This window comes from Panthera uncia, assembly GCF_023721935.1.
Source record: "Panthera uncia isolate 11264 chromosome A1 unlocalized genomic scaffold, Puncia_PCG_1.0 HiC_scaffold_17, whole genome shotgun sequence".
Classification (NCBI taxonomy): Eukaryota; Metazoa; Chordata; class Mammalia; order Carnivora; family Felidae; genus Panthera; species Panthera uncia.
The window spans coordinates 33,320,066-33,344,680 of record NW_026057577.1 but is presented as its reverse complement, the minus strand read 5'-3'; the positions used below and the strand labels follow the sequence as shown (position 1 = coordinate 33,344,680).

Below are 24,615 nucleotides of genomic sequence, written 5' to 3'. Positions count from 1 at the left end.
CGGTCCAGAGGTGTGTTTGTCAGTAGGGTGTAAAAATTCTCAACAGAAGGTTTAAGGAAGAAAGGAAGATCATCTTCAATGGAGCAAACCATTCTTCCATTGTCTCCCGAGTCAGGATCTGAAACACTGAGTACAGCAATTATGGTCTCCTGCAAGTTTTCTGGGATGTGATCGATAAGTGTTGACATAGTCAGTTCCGGAGGGTTGTCATTCAAATCCATCACTTGGACAAACACCATGCAACTTCCAGATAGGCCTCCACCATCTGTCGCCTGAATATTTAATGTATAACTCTGAATGGATTCGAAATCCAGTTTCTGTGTTAAAATGAGTTCTCCTGACTTTGCATTTATTTGAAAAGTTTTGCGAATATCTTCAGAGGCTTGGGAAAATACATAAGATATTTCTCCATAGGTTCCAATGTCCAAATCTCTAGCAGAGACTACGGCAACCTGGAATCCAATAGGACTGTTTTCCAGAACTTGCACCTCATAGAGCAGCTTTGCAAACTCGGGCGCGTTATCATTGATGTCCAAAACTTCAATGCGGACCAGGGCAGTGCCAGACCTGGGTGGAGTCCCGCCGTCCAGCGCAGTGAGAGTTAACCTGATCTCAGCCTGTTCCTCTCGATCCAGCGCTTTGTCCAGCACCAGCTGTGGTAATATGCCGTCGGAACTGTCTTGTAATTTAAGATGGAAGTGGGAATTTGGACTGACCGTGTAACTTTGGAGACTGTTGCTTCCCACATCTAAGTCCTGGGCACGTTCTATTAGGAAAGTAGTTCCGGGAGTGATACTTTCTGAAATTTTCAAAAGTATTTCTTTGTCTAGGAAAACCGGGGAATGATCATTTATATCTCTAATCCATAGCTCGGCCTGAAAAAACTGCAAGGGATTTTCCAATAATACCTGGAAAGGTAGCACACAGGGCTCGGCAAGGCCGCACAGCTCCTCCCGGTCCAGTTTCTCGTTTAACAACAAATTCCCTGTCTGCCTATCAAACTGCAAACGCGTTTTTTTCCCTTTGGAAACGACCCGAGCCCCCCGCGCAGCTAGGTGATTTACCTCCAGCCCCAGGTCTTTTAACAAATTGGCCACAAAGGAGCCACTCTCCATTTCCTCAGCCACTGAGTACTGCTTAGGCTTGGAAGCAACCTGAGCTATGCCCAGCAAAACAAAGAATATCAAGACTTGCCTTTGTTTTAGAAAGCGTTCTTTTCCCTCTCCGGCCTCCATCGCCTTCCGGTCTCCCAGCAAACTTGACCCAGCTTCGGCTCGAGTTGTCGCTCTTATCTCCCAGTATCTCGTAGATGGTGGGAGAAATGGAGACGCCTAGGGCCCTGATTTCCCGGAGCAACCACCTTAGAATGCCTCCCCTTCCTGCTTGTTTCTTCAGCGGAGCATTTGGCTCAAGGAGCGCCGGCTGGTAGCTCTCTTCGTTCTACTTATAATGCTGCAGCGCCACCCAGCGTCCTTCCCGAGTGTTTAGTTTATCCAAAACAGGAAGAAAATCCTAATCCTTTCTTTCAAGACAGATGGCCATCTAAAGGGAGTATTTTCAAGTAATATCTCAAAGTCTTATCTGCGTCTCCAAAGGCTTTTTCATTGCATCCATAACAACCACGGCAAGCATTGACAAATTTCCGTTCCAGTTTTCTCACAGATCGAAGGGGCTCTTTTTAAATGAGAAAAAAAAAAATCGACTTCGGAAACTGGAAGGGAATAACTTCAGTCCCAGGAGGAAACAAGGCTTTGAGTAGGCAGTTCCCAGTTTTATTTAGAAGTTGGGCATGTATGCATCTCGGTGGTGTTTAGGTTACCATCCTCACACCCCAAAGAAACCAAAAACTATAGAAACCCAGGACAAGCACAGTATTCAAATGAGAACATTCTCTTAGGACGATGAAATATTCCTCTTACTCCTCTTTCTCTGGGGACCACTTTCAATTCACATTTCCCTGAAATTTGATGCATTTGGGCCACATGAAAATCTCCAAAAGTAGTCGGAAAATGTCTTCATGTTAATGTATTAGTATTTTTATTTTCTTTTTTTAATGTGTTTTTTTTTTTTTTTTTTTTGAGAGCGAGAGCGCACTCGAGCAGGGGAGGGGCAGAGAGAGGGAGACACGAATCCAAAGCAGGCTTCAGGCTCTGAGCTGTCAGCACAGAGCCCCATGCAGGGCTTGAATCCACAGACTGCAAGATCATGACCTGAGCCGGAGTTGGAGGCTTAACCGACTGACCCACCCAGATGCAGCAGGAGCATTTTTTACATAACCTCAAATCAGCTGTCACATCTAGCAATGCCAATAATTTCTTATCAAATAGTAGGTAGTGAATTTTTCTCAATTATCTTTTAAAATGTCTTTTTAGAGATAATTTGTTAAATCAGGTGCCAATCAAGATATATACGTTGCAATTTGTTGTTAGGTGTTTAAAGATTGTCTCTTTGTATTTAAAAAATGTTTATAAAAAGAAGTGTTATCAACCCAAAAAAGACATGTAGGAAATGTAAATACATATTGCTTAGTGAAAGAAACTAGTCTGGGGGCGCCTGGGTGGCTCAGTCGATTAAGCGGCCGACTTCGGCTCAGGTCATGATCTCGCGGTGCGTGAGTTCGAGCCCCGCGTCAGGCTCTGTGCTGACAGCTCAAAGCCTGGAGCCTGTTTCGGATTCTGTGTCTCCCTCTCTCTGACCCTCCCCTGTTCATGCTCTGTCTCTCTCTGTCTCAAAAATAAATAAACGTTAAAAAAAAAATTAAAAAAAAAAAGAAACTAGTCTGAAAAGGCACATACTCTATTTCTGCAACTACATGACATTCTGGAAAAGACAAAAGTAAAGATACATTAAGATTAGTGGTGGCCAGAGGGAAGGAGAAGGAGGGGAATTAGGAGGTAAAACACGTGAGATCTGGGAGGCATTGAAACTTTTCTTTATGATACTGTAATGGTGAATACATGACATTAGGCATTTGTCAAAACCCATAAAACAACACACAGTGAACCCGGATTTAAATTAGACTTTAGTTAATAATAATGGGTCAATATTGATTCATCAATTATAATAAACCACACTAATGCAAGATATTAATAGAGAACACTGTGAGGGAGAGAAAGTGGGTATATGGGAACCTTTTGTATTATCTGCTCAATGTGCTGTAAAACCTAAAACTTCTCTAGAATATTGAGTCTACTAATTAAATATTTGTATTGAGAAATGTTTCAAATACATAGAAAAGAGAATTACACAAACACAATTCTAACCTCCATCCAAATTTAAAACTTATTTTTACCACATTTATTCTGTCTACATATTTTTTATCTTTATATATTTTTTATTCTACACACAAATACCCCCTTTTTTGCTTACCCATTTGAAAGTAATTTGAAGACATAATACTTCACCTCTATATATTTCAGCAGGCATCTCCTAAGTATAAAGTCATTATCCTACATAATTGTAATCCTATTAGCACATTTAACAAAATTAACAATAATTCCATAACATTATCTAAAATCCAATCCCTATTGAATCTCATTATTTTTCTATTATCTTTCCTCAATGCCTTTAACTTTAGTAAGAATTCATATGCACTCTTGATTTCCTTTTATAAATGCACTTTCTTGACCACTTGTTATAAAGAATGTCTTAGAAAATTTGTTTTTTAACAGTTTCATGATTGTATTGGTGTTGCATCTATTTATTGTAAAACAGTCCCCTGTCTTTTATGATACTGAGTTTTTTTTCAGTATCCAGACTCATTGTCTTGTAGGTTGTTCTACATTCTGAATTTGTCTGATTGTTTCCTTGTGGTATCATCTGACCTGTTCCTCTATCCCCTGTATTTCCAGAAAACTGGAATGGATGATTTATTAAATGTAATCATGACATAACACTTTTTAAAGTTCTCGTTTATTTTCTGTAATTATGTAAAAAAAAAAATTGGGCAATCACATGTTCCTTAACATTTAGAAAATAAATGCCTACTTTATTCTGTTGATATTAGTTTTTCTCTTCATAATTATGTTTATATTAATATTATAACAAAAAATTTAAATTCATTTGAAAGCAAGTGTTCTGGCACTTATCCTAATGTGGAAATTGTGGGCCTGTGGTAATACTCAAACAATTTGTTTTTGAATTACTAAGGATACAAACAACTAAGTTTTCCCATAATCCATTAAGATATATATTTTACAAATCTCAAGCAAGCAGGATTTCAAAACAAAGGTGATTCGAGTGGGGGATATGAAGATGCTGTTTTTTTGCTTCCCCCAGAATGAATGTGCAACTAATGGTTGGGAAAGGGACACTTGCATAAGAACCTTGGCATTTTTTGCTTTAGGAGAATTATCATAGTCTATTAGTACAAAGTGTTCCCTTGAAAGAAAGTCTTGACCAGGCATTGCCATGGGTTCTGGCTAGTATTGTGTATATATTGGACTACGTCTCTCTCTCTCTCTCCTAGGGATATGTATATATGCGTACATATGTATATATATGTTTCATATGTTTTCATATACTCTATATGATTTTTTCCCAAGAATCTCAGATATCTTCTCTCCCATTATTAAAATAAGCTAAAATTTGTATCAGGTTTTGGCAGTCTGGTAGATGATTGTATTTTTACTAAGAGCACAATTAAAATTTCATTTTGTTTTATTTCATTTTAATTCCAGCATAGTTAACATACGATGTTATATTAGTTTCAGGTGTACAATATAGTGATTCATCAATTCCATACATTACCCAGTGCTCATCAGGACAAATGCATTCCTTAATCCCCATCACCTATTTCACCCATCACCCGTCCACCTCCCCTCTGGAAACCATCAGTTTGTCCTCAATAGTTAAGAGTCTGTTTCTTGGTTTCTCTCTCTCTCTTTTTAAAATTAATTGAAGTATAATTGACATATGCTATTATATTAGTTTCAGGTATACAACATAGTGACTCAATATTTATACGCATTACAAAATGCTCACACGATAAGTGTAGTTACCATCTGTCACCATACAAAGTTATTACAGTATTACTGACTATATTCCCTATGCTGTACTTTTACATCCCCATGACTCATTTATTTTGTAACTGGAAGTCTGTACTTCTTGATTCCCTTCATCCATTTTGCTCATCCCCTCACCCTGAAATGTCATTTTAGAAAGAAAATATGCCTAAGTGTTTTTTAACTACTAAATACAATACAGAAAAGTAATAAATAATGAAGTCTAAAGATGTAAGGGAAGGCAAAGAATATGTCAACGGGAAGGAAACCTGAGAATCTGACTACAAAATACAAAGCATAAATTACCAATTTAAATGTGATAAATATATATAAGGAAATAATATTTGAAAATGAGAAAATGCAATTATGAGTGTGTACTGTCACATTAGGGTACTTATTTGAACACACACCATGAAAAGGAATAGGCAGATAAGATAGCTGAAGAATACTGAGACCACAATAATGACCAAGTAGATGCTAAGTGAGGAGTCTAAAACTTTTCCTGGCACCTGTTAAAATATGGTCAGTAGAGCTGAAAAAGACAACTGACCAGCAACAGGTCATAGTCTGAACATGGAGTAAGGTGGCATCTCAGTGTCCTTGACTATAACCTTAAGTCAGATCATGGGTAGGTTGCTATTACTCAGAAACTTGGTAGTATATACTGGTAGTATATACATGCTGCTCAATTTGAGACAGCTGCTCTTTCCCTTATGCAGAACTTGATACTTAGGGCCTTACAATTCAGAGATGTCAGAGCAAACAGGTTCTTTGTGTTCATTTTGAGGGAGGGGCAGCAGGAGGCAGTAGTTACTTGGGCAGTTTTCTAAGTATCTACAGCAGCTACATGTGCTACTAGAGCACATGCTCTCAGAAGCTGTGTTCTCTTGATTGTTAAGTAGAGGCCATTTGGTGAAAATAAAGATATGGTTATATTACGTTTCATTTTCAGCTTGAGAAACTCCTGATTTCTGGCAGTGATAATAGAATTGTACTTGTATTTTTAATGTCCATCTCAACCAAAGGTTTTAGGGTGTAGGGAAGGTATTATGAAGACAGAACATCTCTATTGTTTATCTGGTTTGGATCTGAAACAAAAATGGCAACTAAGGTCTCAAACTAGTGCCCTGGGATGTAGTTCATAATTAATGACATGATTAACAGGAGTGGAGTCTTCTTTACATCAGGACAATATACTTTCCAGAAAGTCCTTCATAATACACACTGTGCTTTATTTTTTTTTTGAATATTTTTTAATATATATATATTTTTTAACGTTTATTTTTGAGACAGTGAGAGACAGAGCGTGAACAGGGGAGGGGCAGAGAGAGAGGGAGACACAGAATGTGAAACAGGCTCCAGGCTCTGAGCAGTCAGCACAGAGCCCGACGCGGGGCTCGAACTCACAGACCGTGAGATCATGACCTGAGCCGAAGTCAGATGCTTAACCGACCGAGCCACCCAGGCGCCCCTACACACTGTACTTTAATATTGCCTTGGAATCTATGGATTTTATTAATGGGTTTTTAAAAACCATTATCTATGTTTATTTAAAGTTTATTTATTTTGAGAGTGTGTGCGTGTGTTTATGAGTGGGAGAGGCAGAGGCAGAGAGAGAGAAAGAGAGAGAGAATCCAAAATACGCTCTGTGCTATCAGTGTAGAGCCCCACGGGGGGCTCAATTCCACAAACCATGAGATCATGACCTGAGCCAAAATCAAGTCAGTTGCTTAACCCCCCCCCCCAATATCTATGTTTTATCAGAAGTTTTCCTTAAGTCTTTAGGAGCCCAGAAATACCTTAAAAATATTTCTCTATTATATCTTATATTCCAATCTCTGACAAAAATGGTGATAGCCAAGGAGAGAAAGCTTTCTTCTGGGATTAACAATTTATAATACAGCTGAGCAAAATAACTGACAACCAACAACTTTTCTAATGAAGACCAGTGCAGATCTGGGTCTGGCCACCAATACTGATCATCCAATATTGTTATGGTTAAGTTAAACCCAACCCATTTCTTTCCACTGAGAAATCTGCCATTCCAGCTCTGGATATTTCTTGCCACCACTGTCCTGGCAGTTGTCAAAAGTAGACATGAGAATTGGGATACAAGGTATACTTATGAATACTGTTGTTTATATCCAAGTCCTGCCACCTTTATGGACTTTGGTTAATATAGCAATGCTCTAATGGATTTTTTGCAGCATTTTCAAGTCCAAGAAGACACTGGTGAATGACTGTATCCATGAATCTCATCTTGGAAAAATGCAAAAGATTTTATTTTAGCAACTGAAAATTCAGCGCCCGTGTCTCGCTTGGTCTGTACACCAACTCTGGATCCAATTTCTATTTAGCAGCAAATCCTGAGTCTGTTGGTTCGAAAATGCTGTCTTTTATCTTCAGAAATATTAATTACCCTCTCATCCCCACCCCCCTCAACCACCACCCATAGCTTCCCCACTCTCAGGCCCAAAATATCTGCTAAATTAGCAATGAAGGAAGTGCTCTCTAGTGCCTCTGGAACAGAATTCTGTACGAGTTCAGTTTCCTCAATGTTATATGCTAAGTAAAATAGAAACAATCAAAGTTTGTCTTAGATTGGGCTTTAAGTATTCCATTATTCCTTCTTCTAACACCTTTTTAGCAAATACAGCTTTGAATAACCAGTTTTATCACACTGATCTTTGTGTTCTTTATGCCACCAGAGTCTCAGGCTTCCAATACACTCTCAAAGTCAGGGTAGTTTAATATGGAGCATACAGTGTATATTTGCAGTCAGCTTGCTCTACCATCTGAGCCTGCAGTGTAATCACCAGGCTTCTCTTAGTTTTTCAAACTCTCCAGAAAGAAGAAAAGTATTTTAGGGAGACAAACATAAATATCAAATATTTCATATTTATGTAATAGGCTTATTATCTAATGTATTGAATAATGTGTATTTTTAGTTTCTCAGCAACTATTACAAATACATTAAAAACCAGCAATTAGATCTCATTTGAGGCATATCATGCTTTTGCATCTGCTGTCTTTGATTATTCTAAACCATACCAGAGACTATTAAACATTGATGCAAAGAGAAGAAAGATGAGGTTATTTCACCACTCCATATTAAATGGCATTCTGTTTCAGTGTATTGGAGATGCTGGGATATTAATTATTAAAGAATGAATTATTTTTTTATCTTAATAAGAAAACTTAGTAAAAATTAACACATACAAATTTAGCATATCAATAAATAAGCTTCACAGCAACTCAGTGGATTACACCGTAAATAATGAAGGAGACATTTATTTCTATCAATTACTTTTTTCCTGAGGTTTGATATCTGCATTTGATTTTGTCTCATCGATGTCATCAAAATAAAGTGACTTTATTTCAATAAAAAGTAAAAACTACATAATAGTAATCAAATAGTTATTTGAATTTAGCAGATGGACAGGAGTCTAGCTGAAAAGTAAACTATCACAATTTATGGGCCATCCTCTATGAAATATCAAGAAAATAAAAGATGACTTTAAAAGAAATAGCCCAGCCTTCCCTGGGAATACTTCCCTCTTGAAGATTATCATTTTATGGATAGAGTGGGATGAGTTTCCTGGTCACGCACTGGGATACCTCCTAGGATAGTGTACACAAAATTTTAGGGGTAACTTACCTTTATGAAAGATCAAAGGAAATTAGGTCTGCACAGAAAACAATGCATTCTTTTTCAGTACTTAATATAGAAGTTACTGGCTTCTAAACCAAGACCATTATGAGGTAAATAAAAAGATAAAAATAGCTAAGTTATCAGTACTTGTTGACTATAAATTAACCTTAGCTGTGCCTCCGAAGAAAACACTACTAAAGGTAGAGCGGTAAAACAACTATGATGCTATTCAGAAAAGGGATGTTTTCCTCTGCTTTTTATCCAGAGCCCCAAAGCAACAATACCAAGGATGATAGCTGTATCTACCTATTGTCTTGTTTTCAGCTTCAAAGAACTTAGTTTCATTGAAGATAAAGTGATGTTGCTTGCATGAATCTCTCTTCTCTCCGTCCTGCATTAGGCTGGCAGAGTATGGAATATTTTGAACATTTAATGGAAAAAAAATTCTGGAAGGAAGGATCAAGGCATTTTCTTTTTAGTCCAGAGTGCTTAGATTATGATCCTTGAAAAGGTGAAGTCTGTTTCTGGAAGTTTTCCAGGATGAGAAGATTAAGTGTCAACATGACCAATTCTGTGGAACTGTGATCCATTGAGATTGTCATCCAACATCCTTCACAGGGAGAAAGATTTCTGAAACTATTTCTGCTGTAAATTTTCTAAGTATTCAGCACATAGCCCTGAAACTGCCTGGTAATTTCCTTGCAGTGCATATTTACAATGCACAGATATCAGCAGTAATTAAAATGTTCCCGAGTAGTTTCCAGATATTGGAGGATTTAGTGAGCTCAGATTATTCAGCGAGCCGCTTCTTAATTATTAAGACTAAATCTTCAGCAGAAACTTCTGACAACCAGGTTGCCAAGGGGAATGCATCAAAAGGGTTGTCGCTGGTTGTCATTATTTGGACCTAGGAGGTCCCAACTAGTGCTGATAACTACCATTCCTCTCTGTGACAGTCAGACTTACCTTGGGTTGTTCTTCATCCAGAGATTTCTTTTGCCACGAATGAGTAAATTACTTACCCCACTATTGCATCGCACTTTATTGTGAGAATGGATATTGAACTGATGGTGTAGTTTCCAGTTACGGAAAATTCACCCAAATCTCACGCATGTCCCCGGTGCACATTCTGCAACGTTCAGAAGAATTTTTCAAAGAAGGTACATCTTAGACTCATAGCTTTTTCTCAGAAACCAAAAAGAAGTTTACAGGTAATACTTGGAAACGCTGAACTCCTACAGGTATGGTTTCCTGTTCGGGAGAAAAGACTCTTCTGTGGGTGGAGCTAAAATATTCTTGGATTTGTTTGGAAACCACCCTGCTCTTCTTGTCTGTCCTCCCACAGGTACACGGACGCTCCCCTTCCCGCAGCCGACGCCAAATCTCCGGAAACTCCGGCCATTAATAGCCACCTTCCTTTCCCAGGGCCGCCTGCAATACGCTCGGGAAGAAAAGGAAAACTCACCACTTGCCTTTTCTGCCAGATTTTCTCTCCCACAATTTCCTGCACATCCTCTGAAGGCGCTGTCTGTAACAAACGAAGCCTTTGGGAGTCCTGCAAGAGGAATAACGTCAATTTATGTCTAGTTCTCATTCATTTTAAGAAAGGTCTGCAATCCGAGCTTGCAGCCGACACTTTCCAAGCCGCGTCCATCCCCAGCACCTTTCAGGTTTTGTCTTTTCTAAAATGGAGTCTGCGGCAAATGTCAGGCTCCTCCTCCTACTTTTTAGCCTGTAGCACCACCAGGCGTCCGAACTGAAAACCTGATGTATATACCAAGCTTTCCGTCAGAAACTGTCAAAATCTGTTCTTCGTCATGTCCGTCGTCTGGTGGCACAGTTCTTAAATTATTTCTTCGGGCTACTCCTCGGGTTTTTGGTTTAACCAATGTGAACAAAAACAATTATTAATTGGTGCACGGTTTTATTATATTTCTAATTATCAATTATTTTGTTATACTATCATAGCTGTACAATTTCTTTTGAGAGTAACTTGAACTGGATTTCTTCCATTTCAGAGAGGCCACCCATTTGGCCATGCATTAATTGAATTTATTAATTCATCGGCAGGTGTTTGGGATTATATCCAGGCCGTGTGAAAGATATTGAGGGTAGAAAATGGAATAAAGCCTGGTGCCTACACCCCAGGAGGTTACAGCCTAGAAGGGGGACCCAGAGACAATGACCTTAGTGGGAGCTAAGGGCCAAGATAAGAGATTTGCACAGGCACTATGACTACTCAAAGGGATACTAAGTAAGAACAGAAATGGGCTATGAGGAAGATTCCAGAGGAGGTGAGGTTTGAACTAAGTTGAATTTTATGGTACCAACTTAAACACAAACCCAGTGAAATTATTTTCTACTCCTGATGAAGTATTTCTGATTTTGTGAGAAATGAGATTTTCTCAAAAGATGGGAACATCAGGGCTTATGTGAAATTCAATGCAGTCTTTCCTTTTTTTTTTTTTTTTAATTTTTTTTAACGTTTATTTATTTTTGAGACAGAGAGAGACAGAGCATGAACGGGGGAGGGTCAGAGAGAGGGAGACACAGAATCTGAAACAGGCTCCAGGCTCTGAGCTGTCAGCACAGAGCCCGACTTGGGGCTCGAACTCACGGACCGCGAGATCATGACCTGAGCCGAAGTCGGCCGCTTAACCGACTGAGCCACCCAGGCGCCCCTCAATGCAGTCTTTCAGTGAGTGAACAGCACAGAGACTTTATGAAGTATTGTGGGTTGACAACTAAACGACTAGGGATGGGCCCTTTTTTCTGATTTGAATTTGGTACAGATGTCTAATACTCAATTTAAAGCAGAGTCCTGCAACTTGAGTTGTATGCACATGTAATTTGTTGTGTTAACAATATCAGCTTTTGTAAATGTTTATTTACAGAGAGAGAGAGAGAGAGAGAGAGAGAGAGAGAGAAAACACATTCAGGGGAGTGGCAGAGAGGGAGAGAGAATGCCAAGCAGGCTCCACTCTGTCAGCAAAGAGCCTGATTCACATGCTGGATCCCACAAACCATGAGATCATGACCTGAGCTTAAACCAAGGAGCCACCCAGGCGCCCCTCCCTTTTAATCCTTTTGATATCTCCAAGGTCTGTGGTAATGATCTGTTTCATTCCTGGGATTAGTACTTTGTATTTTCTCTTTTTCTTTGAACTTCTCTAAGAACAAGCTCTCTGCTTCACTAATTGTTTCTATTATTTTTCTGTTTTGAATTTCATTGACTTCTGCTTTTATTATTATATACTTCCATCTCCTTGCTTTGGATGTGTTTTGTTCTTCTTTGTCTAGGTTCTTGAGGGTAGGCTTATTGATTTGAGGCTTTTCCTCTGTCTTAATGTTTACATTTAATACTATACATTTCCCTCCTAACACTATTTTAGCTGTGCCCCACAAATTCTGATATGTTGTATTTTCATTTTCATTCAGTTCAATGCACTTTAAAATTGCCCTTGGCACTTCCTCCTTAATATGTGCATTATTTATATGTGTATCATTTAGGTTTGAAGTGTTTTGGATAGTTTTATCTTATCCTTCTATTAGTGATTTCTAGTTTACTTTTTTTTGTGGTTGCTGAGTGCCTTCTCTATCATAATAATTACTTTAAATTTGTTAAGATTTATTTAATGGTCCAGGATATAATCTACTATTTTGGTACATGTTCTGTGAGCACTTAGAAAGAGTGTAATTCTGTTCTTCTTGGGTAGAGTGTCCTATATATGTCTATTAGATCCTGTTAGTTGGTTGTCGAGTTCTTGCTGAGTTTGTCTACTTCTTCTGTCAATGGCCAAGAGAAATGCTGAGGTCTCCAAACTACAGTTGTGAATTTGTCTGTCTCTCCTTTCTGTTCTATCAATTTTGCTTCACATATATTGCAGCTCTGTTGTTCCACACATGAGCATTTAGGATCACTATGGCTTCTTAGTGAACTGACTTTCTTACCACTATATCATGTACCTTTCTGCCTCTGATAATTTTCTTTCTCTGAAATTTCTGATATTAATATGGCCACACCTGCTTTCTTTTATTAACATATTTATGATATATATTTTCCCATACTTTAACTTTCAACTAACCTGTATTGTTATATCTGAAGTGAATTTATTATAGACAGTATATATTGAAGTCATGTTTTTTAATCCATTCTGCCAACTTCTGTCTTTAACTGGTGTGTTTGGATCATTTACATTTAAAAAAAATCTTTTAATGTTTATTTTTGAGAGAGTGACAGAGTGCGAGCAGGGGAGGGACAGAGAGAGAGGGAGACAAAGAATCTGAAACAGGCTCCAGGCTCCGAGCTGTTAGCACAGAGCCTGCTGCAGGGCTCGAACCCATGAACGGTGAGATCATGACCTGAACCAAATTCGGATGCTTAACCCACTGAGCCACCCAGGTACCGCTGGATCACTTACATTTAATGTAATTATTCATATGCTAGGGCTTAAGTCTGCCATTTTAATTTTTGGTTTCTGTTTGTTTCTGTTTTCTTTCTCTCTATCTTTCTGTAGGTTACTTGACCATTTTTAAACATTTGATTTAGATTTATCTATAGTGTTTCTGAGTATATTGCTTTATAAGACTTTTTAGTGGCTGCTTTAGGTATTACATTATATATAGATAACTTTTCACAGTCTACTTATATCATTTCATCTGTTTGAATGAAATATAGTTAGTTATTCCCTCTATATACATTCAGAACCACATCAGGCAGTGTTGCCATTTTTGTTTCAACATAATTTAGGAAATTCAAGAGGAGAAGAAAGCCTATTGTATTCACCCATTTTTTACTCACTGTGTTCTTTATTGTTTACTGATGTTCCAAGTTTCCTTTTAAAAAAAATTTTTTTTAATGTTTATTTATTTTTTGAGAGAGAGCGAGAGTGAGAAAGGGCAAGTGCGAGCAGGAGAGGGGCAGAGAGAGACAGAGACACAGAATCTAAAAGCAGGCTCCAGGCTCTGAGCTGTCAGCACAGAGCCCAATGTGGGGCTCAAACACATGGACTCCTAGATCACAACCTAAGCCAAAGTTGGACGCTTAACCAACTGAGCCACCCAGGCACCCCCCACGGTTCCCTTTTAAATTATTTCCTTTCTGTTTAGAGAACTTCTCTTAGCCATTCTTTTAGGGTCAGTCTGCTAATGACAAAGCTCTCAGTTTTCCTTCACCTGAGAATGTCTTGATGTCCTCTTTATTCCTGAAGGATCTTTTAACTGGGTATGGGATATTGGGTTGACAGTTCTTTTCTTTCAGTCACTAGAAACATTGTGCTACTTGCTTCTGGCCTCCATCATTTCTGATGAGAAAGCCCCTATCATTCAAATTGGTTTTCCCCTATAGGTAATTTTTTAGTGTCCTTTTTCTAGCTGCTTTCAAGACTTTTTGTCTTAGTTTTCAGAAGTTTGACTATAACATGTCTTGGTGTGGATTTCTTAGTTTTTTACTGTTTGGAGTCTCAGTTTTTTTTAAGTAGGCTTCATGACCAGTGCAGAGCCCAACATGAAGCCTAATGCAGGGCTTGAACTCATGACCTTGAGATCAAGACCTATGTTGAGATCAAGAGTCAAAGGCTTAACTGACTGAGCCACCCAGTTGCCCCTTGCTCAGCTTTTTAAATATCCAAGCGTATGTCTTTAGCCAAATATGGATAGTTGTCAGTCTATCCCTTTGCATACTTTTTTAGCCCTATCCTCCTTCTCCTTTCCTTCTACACCTCCAATGACACAAATATTAGATCTTTTGTTATTTTCCCACACATCTCTGAAATTCTGTTCATTTACTTTAAAGTATATTTTCTTTCTTGTTCAGACTGGGTAATTTCTATTGTTCTGTATGCCAATTAACTGATTCTTTTGTCTATTTCCTCCATTCTACTGTTCAGCCTATCCACTAAGCTTTTTATTTTAGTTATTGTATATTTCAGTTCTAAAATTTCCATTTAGTTCTTCTTTGTATTTTTTATTTCTTTACTGAGACTTTCTTTTTTAAATTTTTATTAAGTTTTTAATCTTAATTCTGGTATAGTTAACATACAGTGCTATATTAGTCTCAGGTATACAATATAATGATTCAACAATTCTATACATTACTGAGTGCTCATCGTGATAAGTGTACTATTTAATTCCCATCTCCTATTTCACCCATTCCCCCACTGACCTCCCCTCTGGTAACCATCAGTTTGTTCTCTATAGTTAAGAGTCTGTTTCTTGGTTTGTGTCTTTTTCTTCCTTCGTTCACTGGTTTCTTAAATTCCATATACGAATGAAACCATATGGTATTTGTCTTTCTCTGACTGACATATTTTGGTTAGCATTATACTCTAGCTCCATCCATGTTGTTGCAAATGTCAAGATTTCATTCTTTATATGGCTGAATAAATTCAAGTGTGTGTGTGTGAGTGTGTGTGTGTGTTTCACCTCTTTATCCATTCATCTATCAACAGACACTTGGACTGCTTCTAATTATTGTAAATAATGCTGCCATAAACATAGGGATGCATATATCCTTTTGAATTGGTGTTTTTGTGTTCTTTGGGTAAATTCCCAGTAGTGTGATTACTGGATCATGGAGTAGTTCTATTTTTAATTTTTTGAGGAACTTCCATGCTGTTTTCCACAGTGGCTGCACCAGTTTGCATTCCCACTAAGAGTGCATGAGGGTTCCTTTTTCTCCACATCCTTGCCAACACTTGTTTCCTGTGTTTTTGATTTTAACCATTCTGACAGGTATGAGGTGATATCTCATTGTAGTTTTGACTTGTGTTTTCTTGATGATGAGTAATGCTGAGCATCTTTTTATGAGTCTTTTGGACATCTGGATGTCTTCTTTGGAGAAATATCTGTTCATGTCTTCTGCTTATTTTTTAATTGGATTATTTGTTTTTGGGATGTTGAGTTGTGTAAATTCTTTATATATTTTGGATACTAACCCTTTATTGGATACATCATTTGCAAATGTCTCTCATTCAGTTGGTTTTCCATTAGTTTCGTTGTTTCCTTTGCTGTGCAGAAGCTTTTTAGTTTGATCTCATCCCAATAATTTATTTTTGCTTTAACTTCTTTTGCCACAGGAGATATATCTAGAAAAATGTTGCTATGGCCAATATCAGAGAAATTACTGCATGTGCTCTCTTCTTGGATTTTTATGATTTCAGGTCTTACATTTAGGTCTTTAATCCATTTTGAGTTTATTTTTCTTTATGGTGTAAGAGAGTAATCCAGTTTCATTCTTTTGCATGTAGCCATCCAGTTTTCCAAACATCATTTGTTGGACTGTCATTTTCCTATTGTGTATTCTTGTCTCTTTTGTTTAAGATTAACTGACCATATAATCATGGGTTTGTTTCTGGGCTTCCCATCCTGTTCTACTCATGTATGTGTCTATTTCTGTGCCAATATCATACTGTTTTGATTATTATAGCTTTGTAATATAACTTGAAATCTGGAATTTTGATAATTTCAGCTTTGTTTTGTATTTTCAAGATTGTTTAGGCTATCTGGGGTCCTTTGTGGTTTCACACAAATTTTAGGATCACTTGTTCTAGTTTTGTGAAAAATGCTGTTGGTATTTTGATAGGGATTGCATTAAATCTATAGATTGCTTTGGGTAGTATGAACCTTTTAACAATATTTTTTCTTCCAATCCATGAGAGTGGAATATATTTCCATTTGTGTGTGTCATAACTTCAGAAATTTTTGGCAGTGGTTTTTCAACATTTTTTTCATGAGCAAGATAGACCCATTTAGCTTCTGGCTCTAAGCAGCGACCCCAGCTTTTATTTTCCATCTTGCATGGAGAACATTTTTCTCCCAATAGCCCATCAGAGCCAAACTTATGACAACCAATGCCAGCTTCCCATTCTGTAGCTCAGAAATATAAGGGCTTCATCCTTGTTCACTATTTTATGTTTGTTCCATTTTGTTTTACACATTTTCTAATTTTTAATTTTTATCTATTTTTTTGTGTGTTCATGTGAGCAGGGCATGGTGCACAGAAGTATAAGCTTGCTTCACCAGCTTAAGAGAAAACTGTGTCATTTTTACTTTTTAATATTTTATTTCAGTGTTATATAAACACAACCAATACTTTAGTAATATTTTTAAGTGTTACAGAAATTGTAAATGAAGTCAAATTTTTGGTTGAAGAGTGTCTGATTAGTTGCATACTTTAATGATATTCAACTGTACAGAAAATAGGCCTTTGTATAGGAGACTTACATGGATGAGTTCTGCTTCCACAAAGGAGACAAATTCATCTTTAAATAGAAACCAACACGGGCACTTGGGTGCCTCACTGGTTGAGTGTCTGACTTCGGCTCAGGTCATGATCTCGCGGTTTCTGAGTTCGAGCTCCACATAGGGCTCACTGCTGTCAGAGCAGAGCCCACTTCAGATCCTCTGTCTCCCTCTCTCTCTCTGCCCCTCCCCTTCTTATGCTCTCTCTCTCAAAAATAAATTTAAAAACATTAAAAAAAAGAAACCAACAACAGCAAAATACAGAGACATTGCAGAGAAAGCAATATATTTACTTATTTTTAGGAGAATTAAGTAGAACCAGACAGACCAATTCCATTTCTTGTATATCTGTATGTCTAATTTCAGCATATAAATCTATGTCTTAACTGACAACTCTATTAAACATAGCTTATAAATATATAAACATGCCCACATAATAAAATTTAAAGTTTTCATAGTTTACTGTTTATTTAGTAGTTTTATAACTGTAATGGAAATTTTAAATCAAATTAATGTAATTTTTATTTGAAGTTAAAACATCATTATGAAGAAACTTTAACAAGATTTAAGAAACTTATACTTGTTTAAGATCATACAGAATATAGAGTTACAAAGAAATACTTATTTTGGCCAAATGTGTTCTATGTGGATAATTCCAGTCTTATAAATCTGCTTTTCATCCCAGATAAAAAGACTTCCTGAACAACAAAATAAATAATAATAACATTGAATTATAACCCAAATAAAAAGGTAAATATCCATGAGACTATACATAAAGAAATGACTACATAATAAGTAAATAGAGGAGAAATGACAAGATTTCCTTATAGGAGAATTTCAATTAATTAGTGTAAAAGGAATCAGGGAAATAGAAAATTACCATCTAAATGCCACAGTGTTAATTGCCATAGGAAATATCCAGCAATGGATACAAAAATTAATGGGCAAAAGTTTAAGCAGAAACATGATATTTGCATAGTTTCAAAGCGTCTCTCTCCAAGTATTTATTAATTACAAAGAGAGAAATAGTAACTTTACAGTGGAGAAACTTGACAGATATTATATTAAGCAAGTGTTGGAGATTAATATCACCTTAACACTACTGAACTGTACACTTAAAAATCTTTAACATGGTAAATTTTGTGTTATTTTTAACCACAATTTTTTTAAAAGATTAATGTCACCAGTCAATAGGACACATTGACATCATGTACCCCCTGATAATGATGTACTGAGAAGGATACAATATCATTTCTGCAGTATTCTTCCCAATAATGCATAGCATCAATAATCTATGGGGTGCCTGGGTGGCTTAGTTGGTTGAGTGTCCGACTTTGGCTCAGGTCATGATCTCATGATCTCATGGTTCACGGGTTCAAGCCCTGCATTGGGCTCTGCGCTGACAGCTCAGAGTCTGGAGCCTGCTTCGGATTCCGTGTCTCCTTCTCTGTCTGCCCCTCCCCCACTCTCTCTCTCTCTCTCTCTCTCTCTCTCTCAAAAATAAATAATAAACATTAAAAAAAGTTAAAAGGAAAATAATCTACAGAAGACAAAGACAATCTCAAATTGAGGAACATGTTTGTTAACTAAAATTATTATGGTAATCATTTCACAATACATGTAAATCAAGTCATTATCCTGTATGCCTTTAACATATTCAGTACTATATGTCAATTATATCTCAATAAAACTGAAAAAAGTTGAGGAACATTTTTACAAATAACTGACTAGTACTCTTCAAAAGTCTTGAGGTCATGAAAGACAAGGAAAGGTTAAGAAACTATCATGGATGGTAGAAACTAAGGAGACATAATTAAATGTGTTGTAGGATTTTGGATTGGATCCTTGAAAAGAAAAAGGACACTAGGGAAAAAAGTGGTGAAACCTAAGTAAAGTCTGTAGTTTAGTTAATAGAATTGTACGAAGGTTAATTTCTTAATTTTGATAACTGGCAACGGTTATGTAAGATGTTAACATTAAGGGAAGCTAGGTGAAGGGAACTTTATACTACTCATGTGGTTTTGTAAGTCTAAAATTATCTCATAACAAAAAATTTCTAAAGGGCTTAAATTCCTTATAACTTAAAACTTCCAGTATAAATGTAAGTCTATATATATTTCAAAGTTAAATAGGTTATTGAAGCAATTTGCCCAAATTAGATTTATTTATTTATTTATTTATTTTTTTATTTATTTTTGGGACAGAGAGAGACAGAGCATGAACGGGGGAGGGGCAGAGAGAGAGGGAGACACAGAATCGGAAACATGCTCCAGGCTCCGAGCCATCAGCCCAGAGCCTGACGCGGGGCTCGAACTCACGCACCGCGAGATCGTGACCTGGCTGAAGTCGGACGCTTAACCGACTGCGCCACCCAGGCGCCCCCCAAATTAGATATTTTTAATTGAATATTTATCATGGCCTTTTTATACAAGAGCACTTTAAAGCACTTGAATTAGGTCTTTGACTAAATACATAGTTATAACGTCAGTTGACATTTGAGGGAAGGTAACTGTCCTAATTATTTCCATTCTTTATTTTAACTTGCGGATGGAAATCTGACTTAATCTCAGCTGGTATATAGAGTGCTCTCCAAATTCAAATGGCTCACATCACATTCAGCAAATTGATACAGAGATGTTTTTAGTTTTTAATCATCAAGTACAATTGGAATTTTCTTAGAAACTTGAAGTCTGAATAAAAATGATAGATCATCAATTAACACAGTGGTTGTCAATCTGAAGTCCATGGCCAAAGTTTCACTGGTCTAAGGCAAAAGTGAGCCCAATAATGGCATAATACATTTTTCATAAAATGACGTTTTTAGTTTAGAGGACAGTTTCCTTTATTGGATCACTGTATTATCATTTTTACATTAAAATGCCATTTCCTTTGTGAAATAATGTTACAAATTAATAGTGTTTGTTTCATTTTAATTATTTTTCCATACATGGAAAAAGTTGACAAATCTACATTTTCCATCCATTTTGTGTATTTGTGTATGTGAACTTTACTATTTGAAATTCAAAGTCTTAGGGGCACCTGGGTGGCTCAGTCAGTTAAGCGTGGACTCTGGATTTCAGCTCAGGTCATGATCTCACAGTTCATGAGTTCGAGCCCCACGTTAGGCATTGTGCTAATGTTGGGGAGCCTACTTGAGATTCTCTCTCCCTTTCTTTCTGCCCGCTCTCTCAAAATAAATAAATAAACTTAAAAAAAATGAAATTCAAAGTCTTTAAATCACCATTCTATACAATTTTCTTTCCTTATTCTTACTATCAAGCCAGAGTCTTGCCATTGATTATGGTCACATCATGAAATGTAATCAAATACAGTTAATCCATGACAATTATTTAATCAAATGCAGTTAACCCAGAGGCTTTTAGTTAATAATGTTTTAACTAATTACTATTTACCCAAAAAAGAATTCTATCTTCTTTCTCACTTAAGGCCTCTGATTTCAGCATACCTTAACAATCCTAACCTAAATATACTGAAACACTATTCCATGTTTTGTTCAAGAAAGACCTTTACTCCAAATGAGCAGATTATAACATGATTTATGGAAAACAGTTAATATTAATAAAAAAGACAATTCATTGGTATTCCACATTTGATTTATCCATTCTCAAAATATTAAGGAAAATACTGAAGGCAGACATAGGTTATACCAGTTCTGCCCTCAGCATTTCTAACATTTTAAAAATAACTTATCACTAAATTTTAGTATATCTTGGTCACCAGGTAGGCAGCCAGATAGTACCATTCGGAGTCAGTCATAATTCTATGAATGAAGCTTATATCAATGAATATGATTTAAGAAGTATTTTAAGAGATACTTCTGTACCCTAAGAAATCCAGGTACAAATATTGTGCTCTCCTGTACAGGACATATCCTCATGGGTCTGAATTTACACACATTTAAATAAAATAAGGCACATGATTAAAGTGTCACTAAAGCAAACGTTAAAAAAAACTTTTAAGGCAAGTTAGTAGTGTGGTTAGCATCATTGAAATATGTTAACGTTTTAATATTGGTTTTTTAAATTTTAGAATGAGAGAAATTAAAATAGCTTATGAAGGCAAAACCATGATAATCAAAAAAAAGCCTAACTTCTTTCATGATTCCATTTCATTTTATGAATGATTTGCTAGGAAGTACCTTTTTTCTCAGTTTCCATGACATCACTTCAGAATCCTCAGAAGGGAAAATGGCCTAAAATCCAATCTGGTAATATCTGAAAATGTATCTTTTCTTAAGGCCACTTAATTGGTATTATCACTTTTTCCTTTAATATCTTTTATTTTGATAGCATTTGTTAACGACAATAAGCCTTACTGATTTTTTTCCCCCTCATCTACCTTTTATTCTCCACATTCAAATAACTGTTCTCTGATAAGTAAGGGATAGACACCTGTATACAAAGAGAGGTTTCGGCTTGCCTAAGGCCTAAACGACCATTAAGAAATCCCATCTAACTTAATTTTGGAGAACATTCCTGAACTGAATCTCTTTAGTCTTTCTACCCTTACTCACATTCTCAAATAAGTCAATTCTTTTTTTTTTCTTTACCTTTCCTTTTACCTGATTATCTATGAGGACCATTCACCAGGCATTTGTGTCCTTATGATTCAAAGATGATCTCCACTTACTAAGGAATAAAAATCTAGAAATTTCTGAGTAATGATAAGCTATATATCTGTTTCTCAAACCTAACTGCTTCCTGATGTATCAAAACTAGAAGCTAGTTTTCTTCCCCATGCATGCATAACTGTCTACTAGAAAACAATTTAAAGGCAAAATAACAGGATATCTCTGTGGAACTAAGCATTTCCAGGTCCAGAACTAATGAACTGAGCATTTCCAGGTCCAGAATTCATGTGTCCAGAGGACACATGAATAATGATTACTTATAGCTCATGAGCAAGAACTACATATAGTTATCAGGTACTTGGCCATGGCCCTCTGACCCCCGAGACCTATTCCTACCAGAATCTGGGGGTAAACTGGAGCCAGCCTCTGTTTTTGCTTCTCCAGTGCCATGTGGGAAGGGGAAGTTGGGCATAAAGCGCTTAAGGAACCGAAACTCACTATTGCCAGTGCCAGTGGCAGAGCACATTTCATAGGGACATGGCTGAGATAAAGATCCATTGGCTCCTTCTTGTACCAAGTTGTTAGGGAAATTACAGTCATCATAGAAATGCTCTTGAACTGTGAACTTTTCTCTATATTTAACCTTCTGGTAGATGTGTATAACAAAGATCACTGTGACAGAGAGGAGAAAGAGAAAGGAAAGCACAGCCAGAGAAATGACCAAATATTTAGTGGATGGATTTACCCTTGTAGGATGCTTGGATGGATCCCGAAACTGTAGATAGGGCTCAGAAAACCCATCTACCAGCAAAATGTTGAGTGAGGCAGTAGTGGAAAGAGCTGGTTGGCCATGATCCTGAACAAGAATTGTAAGCTTCTGAACCACGGGGTCTCTTTCAGCTATCTGCCGCAGTGTACGGATTTCCCCATTTTGTTGTTGAACAGAGAATAACCCAGTGTCAGTGGCCTTAAGGAGATGATATGAAAGCCAAGAATTCTGACCTGAGTCACCGTCCACAGCCACTACCTTGGTCACCAGGTAGCCTGCCTCTGCAGACCTGGGCACTAGGTCATTGCAGGGCAAGGTGCCATTCTGCAGTGGGTACAAGATCATTGGGCGGTTGTCATTGTCATCCAGAACAACCACTCTGACAGTAACCTGGCTACTCAGTGACAGGAAGCCCCCATCAGTTGCCTTTACCACAAACTGAAATTTTTGAATGGCCTCATAATCCATGGTTCTCAGTGCATAGAGCTTCCCATTGTCTGAATTTATGGAGATGTAAGCAAAGACTGATAAATCTCCACTTTCTGGAGGAAGCAGAGTATATGTTACTTGGGCATTCTCACCCAAATCTAGATCCTCAGCATGAACTTTGCCAATAAAAATTGCAGGGCTGTTGTTTTCTCGAACAGTCAAAATGTATGAGTCTTCCTGAAATATTGGGGGATTGTCATTAATGTCAGATATTAGCACCTCAATCACAGTTTCTGTGAACAGAATGGGTGGCCCAGTATCCATGGCAACAACGGTGATATTGTAGCCTGAGACCTCTTCCCGATCCAAGACTCTGTCAGTAACCAGAGAGTAAGAATTCCGGAAAGTAGGTTTGACTGCAAAGGGAAGGTCTTCTCTGAGGAAGCAGATGATTTTTCCTCCCACTCGAATGTCCCGGTCTCGGATAGAGAAAAGGGCCACTACAGTCTCTAATGGGGAGTCCTCAGGGAGAGGGCTGGACACAGAGGAGATTGTCACTTCAGGAGGATTGTCATTAACATCCACCACTTCCACCAGGACTTTGCTGTGGGCAGAAAGGCCCCCTCCATCGGTGGCTTGAATGTCAATATCATATGTTTCAATTGCTTCAAAATCTAGGGGCCCTCTTAGTCGAACATCCCCAGTCTGCGAGTCAATCTGAAACGTCTGGAGAATTGCTTCTGGGTTTTGAGCTAAGGAATAAGTTATATCTTTGTTGGAGCCCTCATCCAGGTCTGTGGCACTCACAGTGACCACCAAAGAACCATTGGCACTATTTTCTAGTACCTGAGCGCGGTACACCAATCTGGAGAACTGAGGCACGTGGTCATTGACGTCCAGAACGACCACACGGATGTGAGCGATGCCAGATTTGGGAGGGGACCCGCCATCCACCGCTGTAATTGTCAAGTTGACTTCAGGCTGCTCCTCTCTGTCCAGGGGCTTATCCAGCACCAGCTCAGCGTATTTGGGCCCATGGCTGCGAAAGCGGGTATGCAGGTGGAAATACGTGTTGGGGCTTAAGGTGTAGTTTTGGAGACCATTGAGGCCCACGTCCAGATCCTGAGCACTCTGCAGAGGAAAACGTGAACCCAAGGGGGTACTCTCCGGAATCTTTAAAAGCGGCTCCTTGTTTAGGAAAATCGGGGCATTGTCATTGATATCAAATACCCTGACCTCGACACGAAAGGACTGCAGCGGCTCCACCAAGACTATTTCAAAATGCAGAACACACGGGTCAGCTTTGCCACAGAGTGACTCCCTATCCAGTTTCTCCTTCACGAACAGATCCCCTGTCTTGCGGTGGAGCCGGAAGTGCACTTTGTTGCCCTCGGAAACCAGCCGCGCCCCGCGCGCAGCCAGCTTCCCTACCTCCAGCCCCAGGTCCTTAGCCACATTAGCTACAAACGAACCGCTCTCCATCTCTTCTGCCACGGAGTAGCGGATGGTTGCTGCACTTCCCATAGATATGCACACAAAAAAGAGAAGAGACCCTACTTGCCTGTTCTGCATGAGCTTTCTGTGCGCAACCGCCATCCGGTCTCACAAGCGCACTCTCTGCAGCAGCCGCCACCTGTTGCAGGTATACTTCACTTTTCTGCCCACAGATTCTTGGAACTGCTGCTCTCGGCTTTGCTCCTCTGTAACTGCAGCACCGGGCTAGCAAAGCCCGGTAAGCTGTTTTGCACTTGGAAGAAAATTTGCATTGAGCAACTCAACTCCCCAGTCTATCCAGTGTATTAATAGATATGCTCTCATTCTGGAGAGTTAGGCAGAGGATGAAAGTTGTTGCCAAAGCAACGCAGAGTCTTTAATTCCCTTTCAGAAAAAAAGTCCTTGGGAATTAAGAAGCCAATGAGGATAGTCACTT

General features: G+C 38.1%; 2 protein-coding genes across 2 annotated transcripts in view; both read right to left on the bottom strand.

The window, feature by feature from the left end:
• The window catches only part of LOC125935208 (protocadherin beta-2-like), a 27,184-nt gene extending 25,638 nt beyond the window's left edge, over positions 1 to 1,546 (bottom strand). Inside the window, exon 1 of the mRNA XM_049648874.1 lies at positions 2 to 1,546. Coding sequence (XP_049504831.1) covers positions 2 to 1,235 — 1,234 coding nt within the window. The 5' untranslated portion in view covers positions 1,236 to 1,546. The remainder of the gene's footprint in view (position 1) is intronic.
• Positions 1,547 to 21,824: 20,278 nt separating this feature from the next.
• On the bottom strand, positions 21,825 to 24,281 carry LOC125934885 (protocadherin beta-1). The gene has a single exon (XM_049648495.1). The coding sequence runs from the start codon at positions 24,279 to 24,281 to the stop codon at positions 21,825 to 21,827; it is 2,457 nt and encodes an 818-aa protein (XP_049504452.1).
• Between the last annotated feature and the right edge of the window lie 334 nt (positions 24,282 to 24,615).